This window comes from Leguminivora glycinivorella, chromosome 10 (genome assembly GCF_023078275.1).
Source record: "Leguminivora glycinivorella isolate SPB_JAAS2020 chromosome 10, LegGlyc_1.1, whole genome shotgun sequence".
In the NCBI taxonomy this organism is placed as follows: domain Eukaryota; kingdom Metazoa; phylum Arthropoda; class Insecta; order Lepidoptera; family Tortricidae; genus Leguminivora; species Leguminivora glycinivorella.
The window spans coordinates 13,756,397-13,778,405 of record NC_062980.1 but is presented as its reverse complement, the minus strand read 5'-3'; the positions used below and the strand labels follow the sequence as shown (position 1 = coordinate 13,778,405).

The 22,009-nt window shown below is 38.9% G+C and overlaps 1 protein-coding gene across 2 annotated transcripts in view; it reads right to left on the bottom strand.

The window, feature by feature from the left end:
• LOC125230142 (glutathione hydrolase 1 proenzyme-like) overlaps nucleotides 1–21,807 on the bottom strand; it is a 61,471-nt gene extending 39,664 nt beyond the window's left edge. Inside the window, exons 1-5 of one of the 2 annotated variants that reach the window (XM_048135174.1) lie at nucleotides 21,742–21,807; nucleotides 9,202–9,366; nucleotides 6,896–7,147; nucleotides 690–845; nucleotides 88–288 (exon numbers count right to left, since the gene is read on the bottom strand). In XM_048135174.1, the coding sequence (XP_047991131.1) occupies nucleotides 88–288; nucleotides 690–845; nucleotides 6,896–7,147; nucleotides 9,202–9,366; nucleotides 21,742–21,749 (782 nt within the window). In that variant the 5' untranslated portion in view covers nucleotides 21,750–21,807. Of the gene's footprint in view, nucleotides 1–87; nucleotides 289–689; nucleotides 846–6,895; nucleotides 7,148–9,201; nucleotides 9,367–10,437; nucleotides 10,639–21,741 lie in introns of those variants that run through there. The other variant, XM_048135173.1, reaches the window with a different exon arrangement.
• Between the last annotated feature and the right edge of the window lie 202 nt (nucleotides 21,808–22,009).

Here is a 22,009-nt window from a genome sequence, read left to right as displayed (position 1 = left end):
CCATTCTGTTCGTTCGTCTTTTGTCACCGTATCGAATCGAAGATATGTCTCCGCCTTCCAACACAAAAGAATGGAAGATATTGATACCTGTATTGCCTCATATCCTCCTCTGTGATAATGCCGCCGAACCGCTCGATATCGCGGACGAGCGCGGCGGTGAGCGAGCCGTTGTGCATCGCCTCCGGACCCTCCTCGGCTATCACGTCCAGCGTCCGCGCCAGCGTCGGCTCCGCGATTATGTCGCCCTCCTTGTACACTTCGTTCGTCGATGGGTTGATGTACAATTCGCTGCGAGAGAAACATATTTAAGGTCATATTTTAAAATTGCCAATTTTTTGTATTCGATTTTTTTTCTCAATCATTTGTCTGTGCGTTCGTGACGTAGTTTAGAGATTTTCTTATGTAAGTACAAAGCAAACATGCGAAAAGTGCGGTTTACCTACCTACATGGAAAAAATCTCATCTTCCGCTTATTTTTCCATGCTAATCTACTTAAATCATGCATTTTCAAAAGACTTTTTCTAGACTTGACAGTCCATGTACTCGGTCACTCGATGTCTCTTTCTACAGTTCGGCTGTGGGCGCACCAGCGGCTCTAGAAGTCTCAGCAACTCTGAGCCTGAGGGTACACCAGCGGGTCTATGTTGTGAGTTCGGCTGTTGAACTCATCAGTGGGAAAACTGTCTCACCTCATGGACGGCTGGGCCTTGATCCTGTCGCTGTAGGTCCCCAGCATTCGGCCCATGTACTCGGTCACTCGGTGGCCCGTTCGGCAGAGCTCGGCTGTGGGACGGACCAGCTCCGCCCAGGGCAAGCGGCCGTATTCTCGATATAATTCGCCGTAGCTGAAAAATTACAGCTTGTTATTAAAAGTTCATCTCAACATAATATTATGCCAACGGAAATTATATATTTCGATATCGTGCACACAAATCGCGAAGCTTAGCATTTTTTGGGACTACTATAGTTTCGTCCAGCCTGAAAAAGACTCAATCTTCCGCATAAATTGTCAGAATCAGAATCAGAATCAGAATCAGAATAGTTTATTTGCTAGAATACTTAATATTAACATATGGTACATGACGTTGAGGTACATTAGGTGACAGTATTCAGTCGGTGAACGACATGCAAAAATTATAAAAACATGAAAACATTATCAATACGATAGCATTTCCATAGCATACATTAATACAATTACAATCAATACAAATTCACAATAAAATTACAATGCAAATTAAAATAAAATAAATGTAGTCAAGATAATTATAAAATTAGTACATGTCCAGTCATTATAATTACAGTAACAGTTTAAAGTCCATAAATTCCTTAATACTATAAAAACAATTGTCATTTAGCCATTTGGTCAGCACTATCGAAAATTTATTATAATCCATTTGCCTCATATCATCAGGAAGGTTATTATATAAAGCAATGCACATATTATACGCATTTTTGCGATAGATCGCAGTATGACAAGGAGGTTGATCACTATAGGCATAGGCAGGTATTGAATTTATATAAGTACTTAGTGACATATGTAAACGAATTCATCTCAATTTAGTTATCAACTCAACTACCTACATATTAGGAATCTAAGGCTTCTTTAGGATGCAAACAGGAAAAATGCAACGTATTTTCCCTTGTGTGACATACGTAATTGTTATAGGTAGTTTGCATATTTCGCTTTAATCAGAGTGTGACACAATTAAAAGATGTAACCTTGCATAGCATTGTTTGATGTCCCACTACATGTAATATGTCAGTTTTACTGCTCTGTTTATCATACTAGTTAAATAAAATAACACAACTTCAATCATAAAAATTAATCATACTTAAGTATATCTTATTTGTCTTAGGTCCACTTGCACCATCGAAAATGGAGAGTTAACCCGAGGGTAAACCCACCATTTTATATGAAATTTGACAGTTGACAGCCAACTAACCCTGAGTTAAGTGGTTGGTGCAAGTGGGCCTTAGGATATAGCTACAAATCTAGAGTCATACCAAGCTAGTAGGCGTCATTACCCCGAACCTTCCATCCGAAAGCTTGGTGCGGTAAGACAATCTGATACAGATCTAACAGTGAATCCTTTCATTAATAGGAATAATGAGGACTGACATGACATTTTTACGCCTATTCATTTATAAATAGTTATTTGTTATACAAGGGGGCCAAGTTGTATTTTAACGCCGAGTGTGGAATTGAAAAACGAGCAAGTGAATCGTGGTTCAACTATAGAACATAGTTGAACCACGAGCGAAGCGAGTGGTTCGAGAATAGAATCCTGAACTTGCGAGTTTTTTAACACACGAGAAGTACATTGCACCCGACAATGGTGACATTTGCACCCGAGTGTAACACAAAACTTTTCCCCTCACTATAGCGAGGAAACTATAACGCAAAAAATGCGTTTATCACTGCTTCCAGTATTTCCACTAGAGATGGGCGGCGGGAAAATACCCGGGGTAGATATCGGGTATTTACCGGGTATTTACCCAATCTACCCGATATTTACCTTTTCTACCCTAATGGGTGGGTATAAATAAATATTGTAATAAAATGGGTCATAAATTGAATTTAATCGTGAAAAAATGTTTTCTTGGTATTGTATAATATATTTATATTTTATTAATATAGTTCTATAAACATATATCGAAGTATTTGTATTGAATAAGGAATTTGTTAAATATCATTGACATGCTTGTGTGTTTGTTACCTCCTCCTCCTAAACGGCTGAACCGATGGGGATGAAATTTTGTGTGCTTATTATAGTTCCTCTCAAGTAACAATTTCTGGTCCTATAGTGGTCGAGGATACCAAATTAAATCACACTAAATGGTCCTATAAATAGTCTAAATTGGTACTGTAGAGCCGATTTGGCGCAATTATGCAGCCATTTAGTGATATAATATGCCTATAGCAGTATCATCCGTGACGTTTAAGGTCTATAATGGTGATGTAATGATGACTATTGTGCTAATTTGTTGACATAGAGGACACAGTAACGCTATTATAGTATCAATGTATGCTATAGTAGCATTTGAGATTCCGTTATACAGGTTATTTTGTTCTATAATAGCAGTTGCCGTCCCTTTTAATGCGAAATTTCTAAAATAATTTAATGTGTGTAATATTTAACAAAAACTGTTCTAAACGAGGAACTTAACGAAAAGTGGCGTGTGAACTTGTGAAGTTTAGTGTCAATTAACATAATTTGGATTTCGTATACTTCCATCATTACTGCAAAAAGGTATGCGATGGAAATTTTACCGTTAAAAGAATATTAGTTTAATGGAGTATTTTATATGCGCCCTCAATTTATACCATGTTTTGAATAAAATAAATAAATATAATTTAATACAATAAAATGATTGGCACCATAGTTTCTACTATGGATCCAAGAAGTAAAACATACGCTTTTATAGTTCGACTATATCACTTATCATACGCATTCACTGCCATAAGCCCGCCATCGTGGATTCAATTAGGGTTGCATGATAATTTAACTATGATCCAGTTTAACTTATAAGTTCTTTATATAGAAAACAATACTTGTTTTCAATGTTTTACTATAGAAATATCTTTTAAACAGTAATAATAAATGTTGTTTTCTTTTTAGTATGACAAATCTAAATTACAATTGGTCGCTATGTGTATTTTTAAAGTTAATTTCTAGAAAAACACTGTACGGAACCAGATATCGCATATTTGGCCTGATTTCATAATTACGATGTATAAACACCATAAAGCAGCCTTTTAAGGTCAAAATTGTCATTTAAAAGTAATCGTTTTCTACTCTTATATATCTGATTTGGTTTATAAAACATATAGTAAACTCAGCTATAACGCTATTGTGTTTTAAAAGAGATACCGAAATCATTATTCAACAGGTCTGTGATATTTAAAGAGTCATTGTGGCGTATACAGCGATGAGATGTAAAAGGCATTAGAAAACGACTATAACCTTTTCAAAGCTATATAAACGTATCCTGAAAACTTCATTATAAAAATAGCTCTATAATGGTATTCATATCACTACTATACAGTGTTAAATACTATAGCAGTGTTTTCCAAAGCCACTATATCCCAAAATAGTGATATAGTTAGGTTTTAAATCTGTTAAAACACAACTACTAAAAATACTATAAGCGGCTTGTTGGTAACCTTAATAGCGCAAATTGATTGCATAACAGTGATTTCTAACACCATTATACAGTAATATTGTTCTATAATAGTCATATTTGATCCTGTTATAGACCAGGCCTATAGCGGCTCTATAAAATGGTGATATAAACGTTTACATCACTTCCTAATAACACCTTTTAGCTGTATAACGCAACAACTATAGCGGCTTGTCGGGAACCTTAGTAGCGCAAATTGATTGCATAGCAGTGATTCCTAACACTATTATACAATAATATAGACCTATAGTAGTCATATTTGATCCTGTTATAGACCAGGCCTATAGCGGCTCTATAAAATGGTGATATAAACGTTTACATCACTTCCTAATAACACCTTTTAGCGGTACAAGCTTATAGAGCTAAAAGGTGTGACTGGAGGCTTTTATACGACAGGCGGTCACGCCGAAAACCTTTATACGACATCTATAGTAGCTTTTAGCGTCGAAAACCAAAATTATAGCACTAAAATGTTACTTGCTGTTTGTTTGGTAAAGCCTACTATCTAGCCGAAGTCCAGTATCTAGCCGAAGTCACATAGAAGGCATTATTACAGTCCGAATTCAAAGCAAGTGTTAATTAAAATCACACATGGACGTGGCGCTTGTTTAACTAAGTACAAACTAAATTATAAGTATCCCATAAATAAAAATAAAAAAAAAAAACATCTGGGGAATACAACTTTTTAATTGAATGTGGTAAATTACACATGATATATGGAATATTTGGAATCTCAGTTAACATTTTAATATTAGTTAGTAGATAATATCTTAACGGAAAGAGACAGTCGTAACAACGTCATGCTGGTACTCTTGGACTTTTCTAGAGCATTTGATACCATTAATACTACGCTCTTACTCTCCAAAATGTCATTTTATGGATTTGATACACGTTCCCTTAACTGGTTTGCAAGCTACCTCAATGGACGCACTCAATCTGTCGAACTTAGAGATGTTAATGGGTCAATATCAAACTCTAGTCCACTGCCCGTTTTACGTGGAGTTCCACAAGGGTCTATCTTAGGTCCACTGCTTTTTATATTATATAGCGCAGATATTGTTACCAACATACAGCATTGTAACTATCATCAATATGCTGATGATTTACAAGTTTACATACCATTTAAGCCCAACGAAATGTTATCAGCAGTTAGCAAATTGAATTCGGACTTAGATCAAATTGCTCAGTGGTGTAAAAAGAATAATCTTGTTCTTAATCCTAGCAAGTCCAAGCTAATGGTTTTTGGTTCTGAAAAACTTCCGTATAACCCCGTACAGCCGCAGGTTATAGTATCAGGAGATGTTTTGGAGCGAGTTTCCATAGCTCGAAATCTTGGTCTGCTCATGGACAGTAAGTTGCGATTTGAAGAACACGCTCTGGAACTGGCTAAAAACTGTTTTTACAGGCTTAAAGTATTATATCGCATCCGTGATTTCATTGACACCAACTTGCGCATTAATCTTTGTGACACGCTCATTCTGTCCAAGCTGAGTTACGCTGATGCCGTATTTGGGGGGTGTATGCTGGCGCGTACCTCGGTGCTATTACAGCGAGTTCAAAATGCTTGCGCCCGTTTTTGTTTCTCTGTTCCTTCTCGCTCCCATATCACTCCATTTTTGAACTGTAACAACTTATTAAACATGGCTGCCAGACGTACCTTACATTTTGCGTCACTGCTTTTTGGAATAATTCGCGATAAACAACCATCTTACTTATTCGAAAAACTTAAGTTCTCAGAGGCTAATATACGAGGTGCTCTAAGACTTATTGCTACGCAACACAGTACGGCCGCTTTTCGTGGGAGCTTCCGATATGCTGCCACGAAATGTTGGAACAATTTACCGCCACCAATCAGAAACTGTAAATCCATTACCTCTTTCAAGCACAATCTTAAACAGCATTTACTTGAATCTCAACTAAATGATTAACACTAAGCGGCCACATTTGCATTTATTTACATTGACATTTATAAATAATATGTTCTGTTAGTAGGTTAACACACACACAAACATTTTCTCTAACATAGTTTCTGTATAAGTGATCATACGTTCTGCTTAGTTATAAGACCTAGTTATTAATTTTCTGGGTGCCCTGAAAACCAGTGCCGCGTCTATAAGACACGGTATTCGCTGAGTGGCATCCTATTTGGTGTACTAGTTATTAAGTATTATGTACTTGTTTTTATTATGTATCTGTATGCCAAATAAATATTTTCTATTCTTTCTATTCTATAGTTAGTCAAATATATATATTTATTTTAGTAGAAAAATATATTCCAGTCATGTAAATTAAGAATAATCTTTAATTTCATAGATTATTTTTTATACCCGCTCATTTGGGTAGATACGGGTAAATACCGGGTAGATTGGGTAGATATGGGTATTTTCCCGGTATTTACCCGTCAGCGCCCATCTCTAATTTCCACAGGTGGTAAATCATCTTAATTACTAGATTCACCTACTTTTATCAATTTTAAAGCAGTTTAATATGACTTTATTCAAGGTCAAATTACTTTACCCACTAGTTGATAAAATGCGTTTTTACCCGCTGGTATTAAAGGACAAAACACGTGTTTCCGAGCTAGTGAGGGGAAAAAGATATTTTATCTTTGTCTAAATTGACTCTGTAATCTTAATTTCAAATGTATACCAATGATATTGTCAGATTATTCCTGAAAAAATGATCTGATACCATATTATAAGAGTCATCTTACCCTCGCAGCTCTCCCGGAACGGCGATCGCGAGCCCGCCGACTGTGGAGGACGCGTTGTCGAACATGTTGACCGTGGTGGCCATCGGCGCTCGCTCCCGCGCGTTGATGACCCTCACGCGGCCCGTGCTGGCGTCGTACACAGTGGCCAAGAAGCCACCGCCCAAGCCCATACATTGCGCGCAGCCTAGGCCCTCGCAGAAGAGTGTGGCTATCGCTGCGTCGACGGCGCTGCCGTTCTTCTCAAGTATTGAGCTGGAGAAACAAAATAATGATAAGCGATCGGTAGAATTTTTTTCTCAGAGGAGGTAATCCTCATTAGATTCTGTCAGCCCAATGGTCTGGCAGCTTGCTAGGGTTGTACACAGTGGCCAATAAGCCACCGCCCAAGCCCATACATTGCGCGCAGCCTAGGCCCTCGCAGAAGAGAGAGGCTATCGCTGCGTCGACGGCGCTGCCGTTCTTCTCAAGTATTGAGCTGGAGAAACAAAAGAATGATAAGCGACTGGTAGATTTTTTTTCTCAGAGGAGGTAATCCTCATTAGATACTGTCAGCCCAGTGGCCTGGCAGCTTGCTAGGGTTGTACACAGTGGCCAATAAGCCACCGCCCAAGCCCATAACATTGCGCGCAGCCTAGGCCCTCGCAGAAGAGCGTGGCTACCGCTGCGTTGACGGTGCTGCCGTTCTTCTCAAGTATTAAGCTGCAGAAACAAAAGAATGTCGACTGGTACATTCAGTGGATTCTTTCCCAGAGGTTATGATACTGCCAGCCCGGTATTCTGGTAGCATGCTAGTGTTGTACACAGTGGCCAAGTAGCAACGTGGTGTAAGAAGCTGATGGTACATCGCAGGGAGGTTCTTTTAATTCGTGATAAACACATAAAACTATTCATAAGAGCTTGTAATTAGGCCTACATGAATAAAGATATTTTGAATTTGAATTTATGGCCTTATCTTCTGGGCCGTAGTCAGGGTCAGTATCACTACGAACTAGGAAAGACGGTCGTTTGAATTGTAGGTTGTAGATATACGCATTGTTTTAAATAGTAAACCCATTTGCGTTTAGTTTATGTCCGCATAAAACAGACGTTTGCTGGCACATTTAATTTAACTCCCAGTACATAACAGCGAGATTCCTAACTATTTATCCAACATAATGTAGACACGATCGTATGGTATTGTAATTTTAACGAAGACAGTCGAAGGCTAGATACATTTACCTACATTAGACACAGATGTTCGAGATAAACAATGCATGGGGCCCTAATTGTATGTTTAGCTGTGTTTGCCGGTTTACTATAATGCAAATTAATGCGTATCGGTAACTGTTTGGTTTATATTTAATACTTCTAACTATATTAATTTAGAATTTATATTTGTACTTGAAACAACTGTGATGGTTGGCTTGCAAACCTTGTTGTCCTTGTAGATATGAACCAAATCTCGCCGTCATCTGCCAAAGAGCCAAACGCCTCACCTTTTAATATCCACCATGGAAAAAATACGCACTTATTCGCCGCTCCTTTGGTGAATTTGGCATTCTTGCGTTCGCGATGACAAGCAGTAATTCATTACACTTTTATCAATCTTATCATATCCAATGTCGCATTGACATCGCTGTAATGACCTTTATGCATATCCAAAAGACAGGTATACACGACACGACCGACGACCGGTCTGGCCTAGCGCGTAGTGACCCTGCCTGCTACGTCGTGATGCCGGGTTCGGATCCCGGTAAGGGCATTTATTTGTGTGATGAGATTGTTCCTGAGTCATGGATGTTTTCTATGTATATAATAATTAAGTATTTGTATATTATATATATCGTTGTCTGAGTATCTGCAACACAAGCCTTCTTGAGCTTACCGTGGGACTCAGTCAATTTGTGTAAGAATGTCCTTATAATATTTATATATTTATTTATTTATACAAGCCTATTACCGCTTGCCGATGGCAATCCTTTGCCCAACCATCATCAGGCATCCGATAGCAGCACACTCGTGCCCACGACGACGGTGACGTGCAAACTTTTGTGTGGCACTCCTCTGTTCCATGAGCCACACTCACGTACCTACCACTTGCACGCAGACCTCCAAACAGTAGGACTCACCGTCCGATTTCGATAGCCACTCTCGTGTCCATTGGCGCGCGAACCGTGCATTTGTTGTCCTCTGTCCACGATTCCACCAGACTCTATCCCACACTACCCGCACTTATATCATCACGAGCACACAGACCCTCATTCACCGAGTGCCACAACAGTAGGGTAGGACCACCAACATAAAGGGCTTCAAGTAGTAACACTCACCGTCCGATAGCCGCACACTCGTGTCCATTGGCGGCGACGGCGGCGCGCGCGAACCGTGCGTGGCTGCCGTCCTCTGCCCACGGCTGCACCACCAGCACGGCCACCAGCGCGGCCACGACCACCGCCGCGATCACGACGCCAATCCAAATGCGCGGCTTTCGACAACTGTGGGACAATCAATCCAAAAATGAATCAGTGGAGGACTCATGGTGCGGAGCTTTCGGCAACGGGTGCAGCGGGCAGGGCTCGCCCGAGTCCACCCTATGCATCGTCAACACAGGACACTTGTACGAGCTTCAATTGTTTGACATGCACGCCGCATGCCCAGCCCCCTGTACGCCCAATATGAGCGTGATTCAGGCTTTACAGTAAGTAAAGAAGATCTCGCATGCCAGTTTCATTACAATGCAGCATTTGTTCGGCTGACTGAATGTATCTCAACTTAAGACGATACAGGAGGCAAACACGAATTCAAATTTGAGATTTTTTGGTGATTTTAGATTCTAAAGTCGCATTCGAGATCTGTAATGTAAGGAACGCATTTAACGTTCCTAACTCATTAAACAGGAAACAGCTAGGTGCATTGCATACGTAGGCAAAAGTGGCGAAAAAGGACACTGCTCTTGGTGACATGAAAAATGTGAATAAATACATTGGGGAAGGATCCCTTTGCTTCAAATGCAGAGGTTCTTCCTAACGAAAATTCAACAAACACATTCTGATAAGTATGATAAAAAACATAATAAGTAATTGCAAGTTGTATGGATGGCCTTTTATCGGCTTGGCCGAGGTGGAAAACTCAATTTTCAGCAAAATGTGTAATTATATTTAGAAATTATTATTATTCGGTAGTGACCTGCCTGCTGAGCCGCGGTCCCAGGTTCGAATCCCGGTAAGGGCATTTATTTGTGTGATGAGCACAGATATTTGTTCCTGAGTCATGGATGTTTTCTATGTATATAAGTATGTATTTATCTATTTAAGTATGTATATCGTCGCTTAGCACCCATAGTACAAGCTTTGCTTAGTTTGGGGCTAAGTTGATCTGTGTAAGGTGTCCCCAATATTTATTTATTTATTTATTTTATTTATTAAAACAGGAGCCTGTTGCAGCAAATTCGCACAGGTACCAGTTAGGTTTTGTATCATCTTTTTATAACATCATGATCATGAATGACTTAACACCGGACAAAAAGTTATGGAGGACAAGGCCTCAATGTTAAAGTGCAAGTTTACCTGTTTAAAATCATTTTTGTTTCCTTAATCGTCTTTACTTAATCACTTCACAAACTCACAAAGTTCACTAAACGAAAATTCAAATTTGCGATTTATTTCCTAAACGCAAACTAAAAATTTAAAAATACACATAATTGTACGGGAAAATACTGAGAGGTACAAAAAACGCGAGTTCGCACGGACACGTGATATCAAACTGGTTGTATGCACTGTAAGAAGTTGAATTTATTTGCGTATTTCTTTACCGCAGCAGTTGACTAAAATGCGTCAGTTATAGGGTTTTTCTTCTTTGTTGTGCCATTGTCATACACATAGGGGACGATATCGTGTGTTTTTCAGGAGACACGTAATGGTTTGGCCGATATCATGACTATGAATGTGACTAGTTCCATGACGTGACTTTATAAAACTGAATTAAAGTATTTAAATAACTATTACAAGTATTAGGTAGGTATGTACGCCTGTTAAATTAGGAAAGTACAATCCTGCACAATAGGAGGAAATTTTTCAAGTGAGAATGTGTTATTACTGAGTGAGAATGTACTATTAAAATTAATTGTAATTTTAATTTGAAGCAAGGTACAATAAATACATCTGGGAGCACGACGGCAGTGCCCCGACAAGTCGAGCATATTTATATTTACTTGTAACCAGTAACGAGGAGATAGATTACTTGACTCAGTACAAAAATCTGTGTAAAAGCTAAATTCATGAACAAATTTCCCAAAACACGTTTCCAAAATTTCCCAAAACTCCGAAATATGACAATCGAGTAACAGGTTGCTACCTACTTGCTGCCCCATCGCTCAAACTACAATAGAACCGAGATTCCACAGTCGACTTCTACGACACCTACGAGAGGAAAGATGTGGCGAAATTTTAAGCCCGTCACCATACTTTAATCGTACTTACGTTTACTATAAATTTGTTTTATTTTAGTTCTGGCGTCAGCTGTTCCAGTAACGTGGCAGCATCGCCTTGAAGATCTTGCACTATCAACAGCAAATTTGGCTTCAATTTCGTGTTGCTTGTTTATCGACAATATATACTAGATATTTTATTTATATGCAACTGACATTACCGAAAATATATATGTCAAACTAAATGGCTATTTATGACAGCACTGTTGAAAAGGTTGTATTGACGCTTTGACATAATTGTCATCAAATTTTCCAGCCAGCATTTGAAATTTCGTCGCTATAAGGCGCTATATAATACGTGCACAAATGCATGCTAAGCGAATTTGCCGAGTGCATGAGCATTGAGCAACTTTGAAGATTGTTGATTTGAAGATGCTTAAACCTTCTGTAGGTATGTATTTTTATCTGTAAAAATGACGATGTAGTCATATAATGATATAAATAATAGACATATAATATATAATATGTAGTCATATAATCATTCTATTATATTAAAGGAAATATCTTAAGGGCTTTGCCCACAAACTATGAGATTGCGGGTTTTGAGGATGCCAGAAATGCTTTCAAAATTGCCTGCCCAGGCAAAAACTTTCCAGACAATCCAAAATCACAAAGGAGTTGGGATAGTATTTATTGTGATTTAGCTTACAATACTCTTCTAAACAACTTCACAGGTCCAGAACACGCGAGGCTTTTGGCGGTCGGAGCCCGGGAAGCCGGTTACTGGCTACATGCCCATCCCTCACCAAACACTGGTACTTTCTTGGATCCGACCTCCCTTAGACTGGCGATCGGTCTGCGACTTGGGGTTTCGGTGTGTACGCCACACATATGCTCTTGTGGCACGGACGTGGACCGACTGGGACACCATGGATTATCTTGTCAAAAAAGTGCAGGCCGTTTTTCGAGACACGCGTCGCTTAATGACATTATCCGTCGGTCCCTTGCAACCATCAATGTGCCTGCTCTCCTTGAGCCGACTGGCATAATCAGAGATGATGGCAAGAGGCCTGATGGAGTGTCCTTGGTCCCTTGGAGTATGGGACGAATGTTAGTGTGGGATGCTACCTGCGTAGACACATTGGCACCGTCTCACCTCCAACGGACCAAGATAAAAGCGGGCGCAGCGGCAGAAAGTGCCGAAATTTTGAAACGTAATAAATACAAAAGTCTTGGCAAAGAATACCTTTTTGTACCCTTTGGTGTAGAAACTCTAGGTCCATGGGGCCCCAGCGCGAACAAGTTGTTCACAGAAATCGCGAAGCGTCTGGTTGAGGTAACTGGTGACCGAAGAGCTGGCGACTTCCTCGCACAACGTATCAGCATTGCGATACAGCGAGGAAATGTCGCCAGTATCCTTGGTACAATGCCTCAAGGGCCTATTTTAGACATTAGCTAGCTTTTAAGTTTAGTCTTAGTTTCTTATATAATTATGTAAATATGTTCATGTAAATAAAGAGAATTAAATCATTCTATTATCTTTCGTCCAAACACCGGATTTTGGAATGCCAACGTCTAACAAACGATTACTTGTGTTTTGTTTAGGCTTATTGGATCATGGATGTAATGTTCACGACTTTTATTACAAGCGTTTATTTTTTAACTCGCCTTGTTAGTACTTAACAAAAAAGAGAGAAAATAAACAGAACAATAATAATAGGGAGAACAATAAAAATAAAATAAAACAATTGATTTGGGCGATGACGTCACAGCGTGGCTCCGTTGCGTCGTTTGCCCCGGTGTGGGATTTGGCAGGTTGCCCCGGAACCGCCGAACAGCCACACCTTTCGGCCAGAAGTCTGCTCTTGCGATGGTGTCCTGCAGCGGCCGCGGCACGCGTACCACGAACGAACTGAAGTGCACCGAGTGACGCGACTGCAGCTGTTGCATCCTCAGCGTGTAGCCAGTCTTCCGGCGAACGTAGTCCACCACCTCATCGAAACTCGTCGGTTATGAAACGTCGTATCCCCAATATCCTCATCGAGTACAATATCGCCAGAGAGGTACAGTCGGCGATAAAAGCTTGTGCCAAAAATGAAAATTTTGCAAAAAAACTTATTGCTTTTGCGTTAAGTTCGTAGATACATATTGTTAGCACTTTGTCCGTACTATTTATAATACCTTGACTAATCTAGGTACCAATCTAATCTTCATTCATAAATTGGATAATTATGATTAAACTACCGCTGCAAATTTGAGAGTTAGGGCCGATTATAAACCACCATATTATTCACGAAAGCGCAGAATGCACCCCAATTAGAAATGTGAGTATTAGTTTTTTAACCCCCGACGCAAAAACGACGGGGTGTTATAAGTTTGACGTGTCTGTCTGTGTGTCTGTCTGTCTGTGTGTGTGTCTGTCTGTGGCATCGTAGCTCCCGAACGGATGAACCGATTTCGATTTAGTTTTTTTTTTGTTTGAAAGCTGAGTTAGTCGGGAGTGTTCTTAGCCATGTTTTATGAAAATCGGTCCACTATGTCTCAGTCGGGGGTTTTTTCAAATTTTTAATTTTGTGGTTAGGTTATTTCGGAACTTTTGGAAGGTGACGGTAGAACGTTGCGGGAACGTCGATGTGTGGTGAGGTCACAGATAGTAGAAACTCCTAGTTGACGGGTATGTGACGTCATCATGGCACCACTTTCCAATACGAAAATATATGACTAGCCCGCTCACCAAAAAATCGTATAATTTTTCATAAAGTTAGAGAGCAAAGCGGCCACGGTACTGATTGATGAAAATCGAGTAGTCACTCTTTCAGTGTATGGATGTATGTTTTATGAGACTGTACAGGGTGACATTAAGTTATTTAGATACGAGACAATACCCTCAGTCTTTATTTTTTTCTATGTCGTTGTTTCGTATGTTGTTTCAGTGATCTGTGAGATTCACAGCTCTATTCGAACTTATTAGATACTAGCGACCCGCCCCGGCTTCGCACGGGTACTACACCTACATGTAAACCTTCCTCTAGAATCACTCTATCTATTAAAAAAAACCGCATCAAAATCCGTTGCGTAGTTTTAAAGATTTAAGCATGCATAGGGACATAGGGATAGAGAAAGCGACTTTGTTTTATCTATGTAGATTACATATTATATATGTATTATCTAATTTCATATTATCTTTAATAATTACTTAATACTTACACCCGTTGACCACGAACGCTGTAAAATGTTCGAAACGTCGGGATGATTTGTAAATTCATTATACGCGATATAATCCGTTTCCATATCATATTAACTCTATGTGCTAAGTAGATCGTTCTTTCTTTTATTCTAGAAAAAAACTCCAATTTTGACACTAAATAATATCCGATCCACATCGTATTTAGAGCTAATATTTGTCGTATTTAAACATTCGAATAGGTCCGTCAGACTCGTGTGGTTTTCTCGTGTGGTCGTGATTTTCCTTATTGCAGTTATTGCTTTGTTTCAAAGCGGTGTTTAATAATATTAATTTGAGAATGTCGGAGACGTGACTTACGTATAAATATGTAAGTACCATTAAAACTGTTTAATCTGTAGTGTAAATGAGACAGAACATGTTAATACTTCAATAACTGCGTCTCTTATATATACACATACATACACTCACGTCTGTTTTCCTAAAAGAGGAGGGTAGGAAGCAGATCATATGAAACGTCAGTCTTAAATATTACATGCACAAGGGGCTGAAAAAACACGAAATTGTGATATTGACAGGTTGTCTGCCACAGCGTTACTGAACCCGTATCTCACAGTCGACTTCTACGACACTCACGGGAGGAAACGGGTGGTGAAATTCTTAACTCGTCACATCGGTACCTCCCCCATCTCTTTTACTCCCCCTCCGCTCCCCTTATACGCCCTGTTAAGGCGCCTCTGCCTACCTGCTGACCCTTCATGCCTCATGCATTTGAATGAGACTTCTATACTAATATTATAAAAGGGAAAGTGTGTGTGTCTGTCTGTTTGTCCGTTTCACGGCAAAACGGAGCGACGAATTGGCGTGATTTTTTAAGTGGAGATAGTTGAAGGGATGGAGAGTGACATAGGCTACTTTTTGTCTTTTTCTAACGCGAGCGAAGCCGTGGGCTAAAGCTAGTATTGTTATAAATGACAGCGGTTTTGTTTTTCAGAGGTGGAGGTAATCCTCATTGGATACTGCTGATCGTACGATCCGACAGATAGTAAAATTGCTAGGCTTCAATTTCTTATCAATAGCTGACTTTTTTATTAGGGACGATTTCGACTGCGGGACGATTTCATCTAATCGAAAAGTTTGACAGTGCGACCTTGTAATTCGAAAGATTAAAACAACGAGTAATAATAATACAGTGAACGATGAGAATATATGTGTCACACGTGCTATGTTTTCGAATACGTTATCATAATTCTCATACCTTAGATAAGTGGCTCATTATAAAGCAAATCCCCCGCCATACTATGTTAATCGTTGAAATTACCTTAACACAGTAAGATAAGTTATAAGTAATACCTACCTAATTAATTGCCAAAGTATTGCATTATCAAAGATATTAATATTTTATCGTTGATAGTAAAACTGCTAGTCAGCATTAAGTACCTGGTCATTCCAAGGAAGTTGGCAAAGATTTTGACAGCCACGGTTCTGGAAGAATTGCTAACCGTCATAATGTCATACACAAGCGCGGATCCAGCTTCGTGCCCAGGGGGGGGGTCACGTGGTAAAGGCCCGGGGCCCCAGGGGGAGGTCACGTGGTCTATTTGTATGGCCAACTTAGGCTCCAGGGGGGGTCATGACCCCCATGACCCCCCCCCCTGGATCCGCGCATGGTCATACAAGTTTGATGTTTTAACCACCGTCCTTGCCAAGAATGACTATATCACTATACGTATGCCTAATAATTAGGCTTAGGACTTTTTATCGCGTACCGTGGTTCTAAAATCCGTGGATCCATATGAAACATTTTTGAAGTCAAAGTCTAAGTCCAACAGTACGATGTCATATTACTTACATATACTGTCACATCGCTACTGAGTTTATTTTAATCGTAGTTAATTTTAAGTAGTAATGTTATTATTAGTAAATTTTATCATAATACTATATTTAATATGGATAAATATTCATATTTAATATGACATCATACTGTTGTACTTTGACTCCGAAAATCTTTCATATGGCGACTCTACGGATTTTAGAACCACAGGATGCGATAAAAAAGTCCTAGAAGATCAACACGAATATATGTGTCTAACTAGTTACACAATCTGTTCACAACATAATGAACCATTTCTCGCACTAGTGCGTAAAAAAACACCATCGGTACTGAAAAATATATTTTTCAGTAGATACAGATGGTGTTTTTTTTACGCACTAGTGCGAGAAGTGGTTCATTATATGCCAAGTCGAAACTTCGGAGGGTCATCTGTACTGAAAAACGTCGTACGATACGCGTGCAAAAAGGAAATTCGTAACTCGTGTCGATTTAAAACACTCCCTTCGGTCGTGTTTTAATTTATCGCCACTCGTTTCGAACTTCCTTTTTTACGCACTTGTATCGTAATGTACCTACTATTTTGCCTATCTTCAAAAAACTTTACTTAGGTACCCAATTCTGGCTGAAATCTTATACTTTTAAACGAGCTATTCTTGTATATTTATTTATTTATTTATTTATTTATTTATATATACCGACGATCTCGGAAACCGCTCTAACGATTTCACTGAAATTTGTTATGTGGGGGTTTTCGGGGGTGAAAAATCGATCTAGCGTAGCCTTAGATCCCGGAAAACGCGAATTTTCGAGTTTTCATGAGTTTTTCTTTCGCGTTAGTAAACGTAAAATATGGTCGTTAATTTCGCCGCGCGCGCATCGATTCCGCTTAGCTCAGTCGTACGAGGTCGGTCTAATGTACGCAGATAGATCGTTGGTGTCAGGGTTTCGAATCCCGGCCAGAAATTAAGTTTTTGTTTTTTGTCTTTTTTTTTGTTTTTGTATTTATAAGAGTTTTTTTATCTAAAGATGTGATATATTAAAATAGAACCGAGCGAAGCTCGGTCGCCCAGATATTGAAACCAGATACTAGCAAGAAGTAATGAACGCACGACGAAGTAGATTGTAACTACGGTCTTTATTATATATTGGTCTCGTCTCGTATACTTACATAATACACTCGTAATAATATTATAACATTTACACACTCGAGTGGAGATTGTTGAAGATTTATCCACAGATCCACTATACACACGAGTAATCCATACTAATATTATAAATGGGAAAGTGTGTGTGTCTGTTTGTTTGTCGGTGTTTCACGGCAAAACGGAGCGACGAATTGTCGTGATTTTTTAAGTGGAGATAGTTGAAGGGATGGAGAGTGACATAGGCTACTTTTTGTCTCTTTCTAACGCGAGCGAAGCTGCGGGCAAAAGCTAGTACTTTATATAGGTACCTAAGTATTGTTATTACGTGAGCACTAATTAAGGCGTTTCACACACTGGCAATGCGTCTCGTTGCGACACGCGGAGCGACGGACCCCCATGCGGGGAAAACGCACCAACGTCCGAGTTTTTTACGCACTTCCGTCCGGAGTTGCGTTGCGCGACGCCCCGCGTGCCTTTCGTCTCGCGTTCATTTCACATTCGAACGTTAAGACGATATAGGAGGGGTCGATTCTCCATACAAACGCTCTCGACTATTTCCTCCCTGAAGTTTGAAGAGTTTCCTCATGAATCCGATATCCGATTATAAGAAATCGAGCTTGACAAAATTTGAAAACTCAATATGTAAGCATAAAGAGAACAAATTTTCTAACAATGTAATGTGACTGTTCTGAACTTAAATGCATGCTGTTCCTATAAAAATACGAAGGTCACTAGTGCCGTTCAGATTTAAGGAGTTCCGTTCTGACCTTCATCAGCATTTCCACTGCACCAAATGTCACTGTTCTGGACTTAAGTGCATGCTGTTCTTATAAAAATACCAAAGTCACTATAAGTGTGCCGTTCAGATTTGAGGAGTTCCGTCCTGATCTTCATCAGCAGTTCCACTGCACCAAATGTCACTGTTCTGGACGTAAGTGCATGCTGTTCTTATAAAAATACCAAAGTCACTGTAAGTGTGCCGTTCAGATTTGAGGGAGTTTCGTTCTGACCATCATTAGCAGTTCCAATGCATCAAATTTCACTGTTCCGTACGTAAATGCATGCTGTTCATTTAAAAACACATAAATCACCATATGTATGCCTTTCAGATTTGAGGAGTTCCCTCGATTTCTCCAGGATCCCATCATCAGAACTGGGTTCTGATAAAAATGGAACCAATCTGTATGCATATATATTTAATAAAAATAAAAAATTCTAAATCGGTCTAGTAACGACGGAGATATCGTGGAACAAACATAAAAAAATCAGTCGAATTGAGAACCATTAAAAACAGCAAACACCGTTTATTATTTAAAATACGGACGTAAGTAAAAAAAAATCTGAAAATTTTAAATGGCTTGTTTTTTATCGTGTAGAAATGTCTGCGAGCGATATTACATATTTTTAAATTAAAGCATATTATTAATGGCCCCGGCAAGGCCAGGTTCGAGTCCTGCCGGAGGTGTGATTTTTTCATTTTTCCTTTAATTTTAAATGGCATTTTTTTTTTAATTACAAGCCCAAACAAAATCCTGGCACGCCCTTTTGTAAGCTAATAACATTAATTCGCTATCGTTTACGTAACGGGTTAAAGCTTATAGTAATCACACAGGTAGGTTCCGACTGTGCGTGTTTTCGGAAATGCAAGGTACTATTATATATTCTGTGATGCAAGTCAAGGTAACATCAAGGATGTGACTAAGGCCAGCGTCATGGTTAAGCCAGTACCATAATAAAGGTCCCACATTTCCTTCCGCCACTAAATAAATAAATAATCCACAGCAAATAAACAACAAATAAATAATCCACACGCCATTAAATACATAAATAATTCTTTTGGAGACTAAGGTGATATTGGTGCTAATTTAATTAAATTGTTATTTTCTAATTATGTTATTTTCCCCTCACCAGCTCGGAAACACGTGTTTTGTCCTTTAATACCAGCGGGTAAAAACGCATTTTATCCACTAGTGGGTAAAGTAATTTGACCTTGAATAAAGTCAAATTAACTGCTTTAAAATTGAAATAAAACTATGGAAACGGAATAAATCGCGTATAATGATTTTAAAATTCATCCCGACGTTAAAATAAATAAAAGAATTGTTTGAGAATTATTTTAAAATTGATAAAAGTAGGTGAATCTAGTAATAAAGATGATTTACCACCTGTGGGACTACTGGAAGCAGTGATAATAGTTATTTGTTATACAAGGGGGCAAAGTTGTATTTTAACGCCGAGTGTGGAATTGAAAAACGAGCAAGTGAAAGGATTCTATAGTTGAACCACGAGCGAAGCGAGGGGTTCGAGAATAGAATCCTGAACTTGCGAGTTTTTTAACACACGAGAAGTAAAATACATTTGCACCCGAGTGTAACACAAAACTTTTCCCCTCACTATAGCGAGGAAACTACAACGCAAGAAAATGCGTTTATCACTGCTTCCAGTAGTTCCACGGGTGGTAAATCATCTTAATTACTAGATTCAACTACTTTTGTCACTTTTAAAGCAATTAATTTGACCTTATTCAAGGTCAAATTACTTTACTCACTAGTGGATAAAATGCGTTTTTACCTGCTGGTATTAAAGGACAAAACACGTGTTTCCGAGCTAGTGAGGGGAAAACGCATTTTTTGCGTTGTAGTTTCCTCGCTATAGTGAGGGGAAAAGTTTTGTGTTACACTCGGGTGCAAATGTATTTTACTTCTCGTGTGTTAAAAAACTCGCGAGTTCAGGATTCTATTCTCGAACCACTCGCTTCGCTCGTGGTTCAACTATAGAATCCTTTCACTTGCTCGTTTTTTAATTCCATACTCGGCGTTATAATACAACTTTGCCCCATTGTAGGTATAAAAATAACTATTGTTTTACAAGGGGGCAAAGTTGTTGTTTAACCGCACGTGCTAATATTGATATCCATGCAAGCGAAAGATTCCAATAATCAACCGCGAGTGTAGCGAGTGGAATCTTGAGCGTTGCGAGAGTTTCAAGGAACGAAGGTTAAACAAATTTTGCCGCCGAGTGAAACACAAAATTTTTCACCACACCAACAAAATACTCACTAATTATAAACATCTAACTAAATCAAATCTATCAATTTATTCAATATTTATGATTCAAAAGCATCATTTATATGTAGATAAAATCTACCAGCCAGCTTAAGACATCAATATTTTGCAGTCTTGTGGATAAAATGCAATTTTGCTATCTCGAATAGCAAAGAGAGTCTTTACCAGTTGGTGTGGTGAAAAAGGTTTTAACTAGCTTCCCAGACCCACCTGCCTATTTGCCTAAGTCTTCGCAACTACGAACTCTCTCTATTCTTTTGGCTAGTTCTCTATTTTAAGTGTAGGTATCAGTCTAACTCATCATCCTCCTTGCGTTATCCCGGCATTTTGCCACGGCTCATGGGAGCCTGGGGTCCGCTTTGACAACTAATCCCAAGATTTGGCGTAGGCACTAGTTTTTACGAAAGCGACTGCCATCTGACCTTCCAACCCGAAGGGTAACTAGGCCTTATTGGGATTAGTCCGGTTTCCTCACGATGTTTTACTTCACCGAAAAGCGAATGGCAAATATTCAATGACATTTCGCACATAAGTTCCGAAAAACTCATTGGTACGAGCCGGGGATCGAACCCGCGACCTCAGGATTGAAAGTCGCACGTTCTTACCGCTAGGCCACCTGCGCTTCAGTCTAAGTATAGCCGCGTAATAATACTAAAATAAAACACTCGATTTTGGTAATTATATTCGTGAAAATATCGCATAATGTGTGAAATTATGAAAATCATCCACATCGGGCAAACTGATAAAATATCAAAATACTTACAAAACAACGTATGTTGTGAAGAAAGGTTCTCATTCTCTTTAAATTCGTTAAAAGTATATTTTTTTACCAAATTATTACGTTCCGCAAATCGAAATCAAACGTGAAAATGTTTGTCATTCCTCTAGGTAGGTACTCAATTAGCTATTGCAGTGAATAAAGGCTCCATTAAAACATATTATAAATAAAAGTACAAAACAAAAACATTCAGTTTTTAACTTGTTACTGAATTTTATCACAAGTGCGATTTTAATCCAAACACTTTATATTTACGATTGCTATGTGATTGCAATATTATACTGTTTCAATTTTAACGCTCGTGGGCAATCAACGCTATTAATGATTAATTTAACTGGTAATAACTTTAAATCAAAGCTATTAAAAAAAAACTCTTATTCACAACTTTCCTTGACATGACACACGCACAAAATAATTGAAAACACTTTGTGATCTCACCTAAACATTGTGGTTTGAAATGCGTCAGGTGTACCGCGACCGTGCCGACGGACTGAATGGTAGATCGCGATACAAGGATATTATATCTCTATCGTAATTGAGCAAGATCTCTAGAATGTAATAACGCTAAGGTATTAGAAAGATAATGAAAATAAAGGGATTACCTGTCGACTTTGATTTGTTTGAAATTGCAACATATTTACATATACATATCTTGAAGAGTAGGTATTATATATACGAGGACTGAGGAAGGTACATATTAAATTGA